Here is a 9417-nt window from a genome sequence, read left to right as displayed (position 1 = left end):
TGTAATTTAAAAAACACCCAACTAATTTTTCAGCTTTGTTTTCAATTTCATTTGCCTATTTCAATCACAGTTTTTATACCTTAGTTTTATTATTTAAATATATACGTATCGAAACTGAAATGCTCAGATAGAGCATATATGTAGAAAATTCTGAAAACATGAATTTTAAGTCTAATAGCTAACATAGTATAGGGTAAGTATTCGTTTAATTACTATAGAATAGTACATTTTTTTATTTAAACTATGTAAAACGTTTATTCACTTTATTAGGGTAAGATTTTTTACGTTCGTAATGTATAAGAACTACGTGTTTACTTATTACTTAACTATTTTGAAACTTTCCTATAAAAGTACATTGTTTGAGGTCTCATTTGAATAAACAATGACTGTTTATTCACACAAAGTTATGTGCATGCAGATATGCTCATGCGAGCGTAGTTTTCACTTTTCTCAAGTTATAAGTTCTGTTTTTGACGCATTATTTGTTCGTAAGGTAAATATGTTTATTTATGTTATTTAGAAAACATACATTATTGTGTATCTTATACTCAATCTGCATACTTTATGCATAATATATTTATAAACTGCAAATATTAAACAATAAAAAATAATAACAAATAAAAATTGTTAATTGTAAATAAATATTTTGTAACCAGATGTATTTGTATTTTTACTTCAACAATAATTATATTTTATTTGTATTATATTTCAGAACCATGCATCGCAATTACGATGAAGATTCAGGTCGTAGTTCCTGTTCCGCTGCCTCCATTGGTCTCAGTCCTATTATGGACTACCACAACATAAAATCTGATGAAGCATTAGACAAGGTCAAAAGACGACATCACTCCAAGGAGGTTACTAACGCAAATATAGATTTAAAAGTAAGTACTCGTCCGAGGAGCTGTGTTGCTCTCCTAAAATCACCTGATGAAAAGGATCCATTTCCAAGTTGTAGACTCAATAGAAACAGAAATGTCATGTTTAACTATGGCGACACTATTAGAAGAGGAGGACTAAGCAATGCTCATTCTACATTAGAAATAGCTTGTAGTACACAGATTGAGGAGCCTCAGATAACAAACAATGCTGTATCAATGGTGGCGATAAGCGCTGGAGAAAAACTAGGAAGGGCAAACCCAAATACAAACCTTAATTTCAGTTCAAATTGCAGAAGAGGAAAACCAGTTCAGAGAGCTGCTTCAAGACTCTATAAAGCTGATTGTGGATTTAAAGGCAAGGAATCTTATATTGGACCTGAGTTCATTGTAAGAGCATCTCAGCCTGTGAAACACATGGATCTAACTCTGTCTGCACTAACTGAAAAGAGAATGATCACAGTTGTCTTACTAAATGGACAAAGAGTAGAAGTTATATGCGATCCAAATGTAATAACAGCAGGACAGCTTTTTGAAGGTCTAGTTCACAGTGAAAAATATGAACACAACTTTATGTTAGGTGTTGCAGTTTTAGTTGGAGGTGATTTTATATTTTTGCCAGATGATTACAAAATCAAAAAGATTGCTCCAGAAAATTGGCATAAAAATAGTAATAAAAAAAATAAATCAACAGATGATAATAATTCTGTGACAGTTTTCTTAAGAATTAAATTCTTTTTACCTAAAAATATTGCCAATAATATACAAAGCGGAGAATGGGTGTATAGAGTTTATTTACAATTAAGAAGAGCAACAGTAGAAGGCCAAATGACATCAACAATCCAGAATCTAATTTTACTAGCAGGATATGCATTGCACATTGAATTTGGAGAATTTTCATATCGTGAACATGGTACTGCTGATTATTTTTTGTTAGAGCATTATTTACCAGAGAGTATAATTACAAATGACATGGCAGACGTCAAGTTGCGAATGAAACGAGCTCATGAATCGAGACATGGCCTAGACAGGAATAAAGCAATATCAAATTATATAACATTAGCACAAACATTCCGTGATTATGGTGCTCATTTTTACTCTGCCATTTGGGCCACAAGAGATGGTTTCTGTAGAGATGTTTGGCTTTCTATTGGTCCAAGGGGTGTCACACTCTATTCTAGAAATAACCAGAGTACTGGATCGCCAGGAAGCAGCATTGATCGTATTGTCTTGCAAAGCTTACCATGGCATCATATACATACTTTTTATTACAATAAAAAGAATTTGTATATAATACCCAATTCATATTCAGGATTATCAAAAATTGGTGTAAAATATAAGTTAAAAATGACAGACAATAAAAGTTACTTTTCTTTTTGGCTAGCCTCCTTACACCACCGATTGTATCTGAAACTATATGCAAAGGATGACTTTATTACTTACTTATCAGGTGAGAATTATCATTTAAGTAAAGATGAAAGTCCAAAAACAACAGAATGTAGTAACTATCAAGATAGCTATAATTTAGCTGTTAGAAATCCCATTAGAGCCAGAAGACCGGTAAGAAGAAGATTTAAAATGGATATATTTGGTGAAAAAAGAGCCCATAATAAAGAAAACGAAAAGCCAAACACAGAAGAATTGTTAAGACAAATACTTTCACAGCAGAATGAAAATAGCATGCTTAACTCTTCAAATCAACATATACCAGGCAATTCTTCTAATGATGGATTGTCATCATCAGAAAGCTGTAGTTTACCTAGAAGACAAGGTGTAAAAATGGGTACAAGGGTTTTTAATGGCATGAAATCTGGTGCAACTAATAGGTACTCTAGATCACCAATAAATAAATCTGATTATTGCACTCGGTCTGATTGTGAACTAGCTACAACTCAAAGTGATTCAGATGATTTAAATTCAGAGCAGAGGCAACATTGCAATGTTGATAGTATGAAATTATTACCAGAGCGACATTATAGTCAAGGTGCTACAAATTTACCAACTGCCTATGTTTTAGAATCTCCAAAAGTATACTCAGAAGCTTTTAATTATAATGGTGCTATTAATGAATCTTGTTTGAATACATCTTTATTTGAAAAGTTGGATAATATGGGTTGTGTACAAGGAGAAAGAGTATTTGTCACAGCAATATTAGAAAGGGATGAAATGAATGCCTTAGGTTTACAAGTAGCTGAAGGTTCAGATGGTAATGTTTATATAAAATCTATAACACCAGAAAGTGCTGCAGATTTCTGCAAGAAACTTTTACCTGGTGATCAAATTATATCAGTGAATGGAAAGACTTTACTTAATGTTAAATATGAACAAGCTTTAAAAATGTTGCAGTCAGCTCCACATAAGGTGGAACTTATAGTTTTACAAAATGCAAACAAGAATATTAATGTTGAACATCAATTGCATATGGCAAATAACTTTGAGGTATCAAATCAACCAAAATTGTCAAATCATAAGAATATAAGTCAAAGTATTGCAAGTGCAATAGATGTAGAGATTACTGATGACGAATTACTAAATGAGGAAGCTCTAAAGACTGTGTACGCTCTTATTAAATTGACGAAGGAAAAAGTTATCAAAAGAATGAAAGACAATAGCAAACAAAACACTCCAAATAGAAGCAATATGCAAAAATGTTATTCAGAAAATAGAGTATACGAGGAATCAGACATGGGAGGCTCTTCTCGAGAAGCCACGCCTCTTAAGCAAAACCAGCAAAAGTTTAACACTTGGCGTGGTCATTTTCCTAATGCGCGACATAAACGACGACCTCTAAGTTTGAGTATTCCAGCCGATGTAGATTTAACGGAACATTATTTCAATGGTGATACAGAGGAAGCAATATTGAAGGGGTCATCTATTAAGTCAATTCAATCATCATTGAATAGTCTTGACTGTAAATCAGTGAAGAGTAGTTCGGCTAAATCTGTTCCGTTACCTAGAAATTTTGGTCTTGGCAGGAAATGGTTGGGACCTGTCAAGTACCCTGTGACCCCTTGTAAAAATACAACTACACCTATTGAATCTAGTGCAATTACTAATGATGCTGTGGTGAGAAGACATTTTGTTTATGGTGACTCAGATGAAGATCAAATATTTTTATAAGAAATAATAGTAACATAAGTGATAATTATTTTCTATGTATATTATAGTATATAAATTGTTAAAGAGATCTAAATAAATATACAAATACATTATAATTTTGTGACAATATTCTTAAATTCTTTTTTATAAATTATCCACAGGAAACTACCGTTCCTGATTCTCGTGAAATTGCCTCTGTTGATGAGATGGGAGTGCAAGTATAGTTTTAGCGGCGGTGGTCTAGCAGATTAGCACAATACTAGTTCACAGCGTAGCGTAGTTTTGCCATATAAATTAAAATCGTTTTTTAAAAATAGAGGTTGATGTGATGGGTGAAAATGGGTTGTGTGTATGTACTCATGAAAATTAACGGTTGTGTGTATGTATGTACTATAAATAAATGAAAATAAGAAAAGTTCAAAAACTATTTAGCTGTGGGTCACCCTTATCCTGGGGGGTATGAAAAATAGATGTTGGCCGATTTTCAGACCTACCCGACATGCATACAACATTTCATAAAAATCGGTAAAACCGTTTCGAAGGATTTAAGTAACAGCTAGCTGACCCAGCAAATATTGTTTTGCCATATAAATTAAAATCACTGTTAAAAAATAGGTTGATGGTAGAAGGGTGAAAATTTCAAGTTGTTTGTATTTTTAATGCTACACTATAAAAAAAATAAAAATCTCCAATAATTAAAAAAAATTATAAGGGTGGACAACCCTTATCACTTAGGGATATGATAAATAGATAGTAGCCGATTCTCAAACCGTAAAACCGTTTCGGAGGAGCTTGGTAACAAATACTGCGACAAGACAATTTTATATATTAAATCTATATGAATATAGGTAATATAAGTTATCAAATTTAGCCATTAATCTTGTTTCTAAACCTAAATGCTTATTAACACATTTAATAATTGGATTATCATACTAAGCCTATTATCAAATATATTAGTGTCTTGATTAAGACAGCACAGTTCAACATTGAACCATCGTCCTCCAAGCGCTTAATAATGATAATAATACATATAGTGAATACCTCTTATCACATACTGTTTGATAGTACAGCTATTTGAGTATGTCGCTTACGTAACAATATCAGTTAAGATTCATAACTGAAGCAGTAATATGTATGTCATGTGAATTAGTTTGAGAGTTATGTAGTTTTAGTTCTTCTATTCACATATTTATATTCTATAGGGATACAAGGAAAATCGATAAGAATATAACAATGGGATTCACCACCTATTTATGTATATCAAGGGGAAAGTGATTGTTAGTAATATGACCGTACTTACTAATATGACCTAGTGACCCTATTGTTAGCTATGTACCATGTCAGGTTGACCTCCACGCGATTCCCCTTGGAAAACATCGTGATAAATGTCTAGTGAATTTGTCACGATGGGCTTTTTGACCTGACCTCGTCTTGGTCTTATCATCCTCCACTGGTGCCCCGCTACCGTAAACCGTTAGCGCAGGCGGGAGCATTCCACTGTCATATGTTAAAAAAACTTATATTACCATATTATATTTATGTACACAAATTCGGAGCCCGAATAAATAATTCCATGACACACAAAAATTACGTCTGCTAACTCTATATAAATATAGAGTAACTACTCCTTGTCTAAATAATGAGAAAGTGCTAGAAACAATAGAATATTACTAATTTTCTTTACGTGGAGAATATCCTCGTGGAGACCCGAGTCAGCCTAACAAAGTCAGCATAACAAACCTTTGTCAACCTAGTAGTATTATAGACTTGTTTAGACGGATCAATCTATGTATACTAAATTACATTATGAAATTATTTCTATTTTTTTAGCTTTCCGCGTCTGAACTAATTTTGATGTTTTTGGTTATACAGATAGAATTTACTTTGAAGAAGTAATAGGCTACCTTTTGTTAGGAAAATAGAAGTTAGACGGATAAAAGTGTGTTCTACACAAACTAATAAAATAAATAAATTTGATAAGTAGATACTAATTGAGTTATATGAATGAGTATATATCGATGGATTTAGCCAACTTCAAAAGTAAGTTAATAGCAGACAATTTTCTACTTGAGACATCGATAAAACTGGATAGTATGTAGGTATAGGGTGCTTTTGTGCAGCTGTGAAATGAAATTTAGTCTACTACTTATTAGACGCAATTGTCAGGTTACTTGAGAAAAAATGGCTATTTCCATAGTTAAATCTATCGTTTCGTCAACTTATATTAATTCGTTCAACCGTTTAGTCGTAAACGTTAACAAGCACACAGACAAAACTTTTTTTTTAACTGGATTGGCAAACGAACTGACTTCCCGATACTGATAGTAAGTGGCTTATATTTATGAACAGCATATCAAGTTATCATGTGACTAAGATGTTATAACTTTTATCATGTAATTTTACGGCCTACATTTCTACCTCTCATGAGAAACAATGTCTTACAAAGGTAAATGCTTGGTGGCTGAAATAGGTAAGACTGAGGTGCTCATGCAGGTCACTTTTTATAAAGACTACCGTGGTAAAACTGTACTTACTGCTTTCGTTATTATAATGTTATTAGGTATGGATAAATAAGAATAATAAGAAACATAATTAATGATTATTTTATTATTAAAAATAACAATATGCTCGCATACTCAAGCAAACATTAAAACTAAATAATTCTACTACATTTGTAACACAATCAGACTTTATAATAAAAACTACGCATTCGCACAATTGTGATAGTACTAAAGATCATTGCAATTCCCAACAATATGTCACACAGGAGTCCCTTATACACTAAATGCACATATAAGCAGGTCTATTGGCTTACATCATTCCACCCATACCACCCATTCCGCCCATGCCTCCCATGCCAGCCATGGGGTTAGGCTCCTTCTCTTGTGGAATTTCACAGATCACGGCTTCCGCTGTTGTCAGTAATGAAGCAACCCCACTGGCATCTGTGAGTGCTGTTCTCACAACCTTAGTTGGATCAATAATACCCTTCTCAATCATGTTGACATACTCATTGTTGAGCGCATCATATCCAAACTCGGGTCCCAGATCTTCTACTTTAGCAACAACAACCGATCCATCGATACCAGCGTTGCGTGCAATTGTCATGCACGGCATCTTGAGGGCTTTCTTCACAATTTCAACTCCAGTTGCCTGGTCAGTGTTCGCAGTCTTAAGCTTTTCAAGCTCTGGAATGCATCTCAGTAAAGCAGAACCACCTCCGGGTACAATGCCCTCTTCAACTGCAGCCCTTGTGGCATTAAGAGCATCATTAACACGGTCCTTCTTCTCATTAACCTCAACCTCACTTGAACCACCAACATGCAAAACAGCCACACCAGAGGCCAACCTAGCAAGACGCTCCTGCAGTTTCTCCTTCTCATACTCAGAATTGGTCTCCTGTATTTGATCGCGAATTTGTTCAGCCCTCCTATCAATATCACCCTTCTTACCCTTGCCCTTCAAAAGCAATGTATCATCTTTTGTGATGATAACCTCACCAACCTGTCCGAGATCTGATGGCTGGACATCTTCCAGTTTGATGAGGTTAGCATCATCGCCAAATACTACACCACCGGTAGCAATGGCCATGTCGCTGAGGGTGGCCTTGCGATTGTCACCGAAGCCAGGTGCTTTGACAGCTGCCACTTGGAGTCCTATTTTCAATCTGTTAACAACAAGTGTAGATAATGCCTCGCCATCCACATCTTCTGCTATAATAACCAATGGTTTCCTTTGCTGGTTTGCCAACTCCAATGCTGGAATGATAGTCTGTACATTGCTGATTTTCTTTTCAGAAAACAAGACTAGAGCATCTTGGAACTCTACTTTTGCACCCTTTGATGAGTTGATGAAATATGGTGAAATATAACCTCTATCAAACTTCATACCTTCAATAATCTCCAGCTCATCGGTGAGTGTTTTGCCGTCTTTCACTGTGATCACTCCATCCCTGCCCACCTTCTTCATGGCGTCGGCTATCAGCTGACCAATCGCTAGGTCACCGTTAGCGGAAATTGTGGCGACTTGAGCGATCTCCTCGGGCGTCGTGACCGGCTTGGACATGTTCTTCAGCTTATCTTTAACAGAGTCGACGGCCAGCATGACTCCTCTTCTTATTTCAATAGGGTTAGCACCCTTCGATATCTTCTCAAATCCCTCTTTGGCAATAGCTCGAGCAAGAACGGTAGCCGTCGTTGTACCATCGCCCGCTTCCTCGTTCGTGTTGTTCGCGACGTTCTGAACCAACTTTGCACCGATATTCTGGAATTTGTCCTTCAGTTCGACTCCCTTGGCGACTGTCACTCCGTCTTTCGTAATCTTTGGTGAGCCCCAAGACTGTTCTAAAATAACATTTCGACCTTTTGGGCCCATTGTGACAGCGACGGCGTCCGCCAGAACGTCTACACCTTGCAGCATGAGAGCTCTTACATCAGCACCGAACCTCACATCTTTGGCATAAAATCTTGAAAATTGATGAGTTTTGTGCAGTGAGACTGTTTGACGGATGGCCCGAGGCAAACGAAGCATTTTTAATATGTTTGGAATTATTGAACGGACTAATAATTAATATTCCAACCTTTATTTCTAGAAGATTCTGAAGGGGTTCGTAAAACGTGATTCGCCGCCGGTTTAGGTTAGTTGGAAAAACAAGAAGCGAACGACCGACTATCTCACTCAAATGTACTATGAAAAAGAAAGAAAAAATTTATAAACCTCAACTTGCAACACTAGTAACTAATTGCCAGAGTCGTCGAGTGAAAAATTACATTATATGAACAGCTCCAATTTTTTTCAAAACTTTACTCTTTACGAATAAAACGTTCTAAATAAAAAATAAACGCTTTATTATAAAAACATTTTTTTTTGACATGAAGCATTAGCTGAATAACAATTCTGTGGTACAAAATTCATGAGAGGAAGATATATTACTACCATATCTACATTTTTGTTCCATATTATATATCATAAATTAAAAAAATACAAAGATTCTGTGGCAATCAAATTACTTTACCTTCATTCACTGATTATGTTTCATTTTCTTAATTGTTAAAAAGTCATTTATTTAACACACATTTATAAATGTTTTATTTCTAATTTTCTATATATTTTTAATATATTCATAATAAAAAAAATATTTTCAAAAGTTATACAAAATGTAACAAACTCTAATGGGTAACATTAAGTAAAGTTGCCCGTTCACCAGTTATATTTTCCAATAAAAATTTTACAAATGGACAATATTGGAATAATCTAGAATACTGTACTGTGTACCATTTAACATAAACAGAATTTAATGAGGTATGATTTATAACAAAAATTTAAATAGCACATAAATTACCGTATTTTCAACACAAAATTTCTACTGATACTGTAACTTTAATAAAATAATACCGTAATATTGTATCGTATATTAAGTATTTCTATTCCTAGAAAAATA

The 9417-nt window shown here is 34.5% G+C and overlaps 2 protein-coding genes across 2 annotated transcripts; one reads left to right on the top strand and one right to left on the bottom strand.

Moving 5' to 3' along the window:
• The first annotated feature begins 100 nt into the window (after positions 1-100).
• Positions 101-4077, top strand: LOC131851379 (tyrosine-protein phosphatase non-receptor type 13-like). Its single transcript, XM_059201872.1, has 2 exons — positions 101-193; positions 713-4077. The coding sequence occupies exon 2, from the start codon at positions 717-719 to the stop codon at positions 3996-3998; it is 3282 nt and encodes a 1093-aa protein (XP_059057855.1). The 5' UTR covers positions 101-193; positions 713-716; the 3' UTR covers positions 3999-4077.
• A 2487-nt stretch (positions 4078-6564) lies between these two features.
• Positions 6565-8677, bottom strand: LOC131851382 (heat shock protein 60A). The gene has a single exon (XM_059201875.1). It carries the CDS (start codon positions 8505-8507, stop codon positions 6789-6791), a length of 1719 nt encoding a protein of 572 aa, XP_059057858.1. The 5' UTR covers positions 8508-8677; the 3' UTR covers positions 6565-6788.
• Positions 8678-9417: the final 740 nt, after the last annotated feature.

Source organism: Achroia grisella, unplaced genomic scaffold, assembly GCF_030625045.1.
Source record: "Achroia grisella isolate CSIRO2021 unplaced genomic scaffold, CSIRO_AGI_Agris_v1 utg782, whole genome shotgun sequence".
NCBI classification, from domain to species: domain Eukaryota; kingdom Metazoa; phylum Arthropoda; class Insecta; order Lepidoptera; family Pyralidae; genus Achroia; species Achroia grisella.
The sequence above is the reverse complement of the archived record's forward strand: the minus strand, read 5'-3'. Positions and strand labels throughout refer to the sequence as shown.

Excerpts from the sequence above, each read along its gene's own strand:
- LOC131851379 (XM_059201872.1), top strand. The coding sequence starts at position 717 with ATGCATCGCAATTACGATGAAGATTCAGGTCGTAGTTCCTGTTCCGCT.
- LOC131851382 (XM_059201875.1), bottom strand. The coding sequence starts at position 8,507 with ATGCTTCGTTTGCCTCGGGCCATCCGTCAAACAGTCTCACTGCACAAA.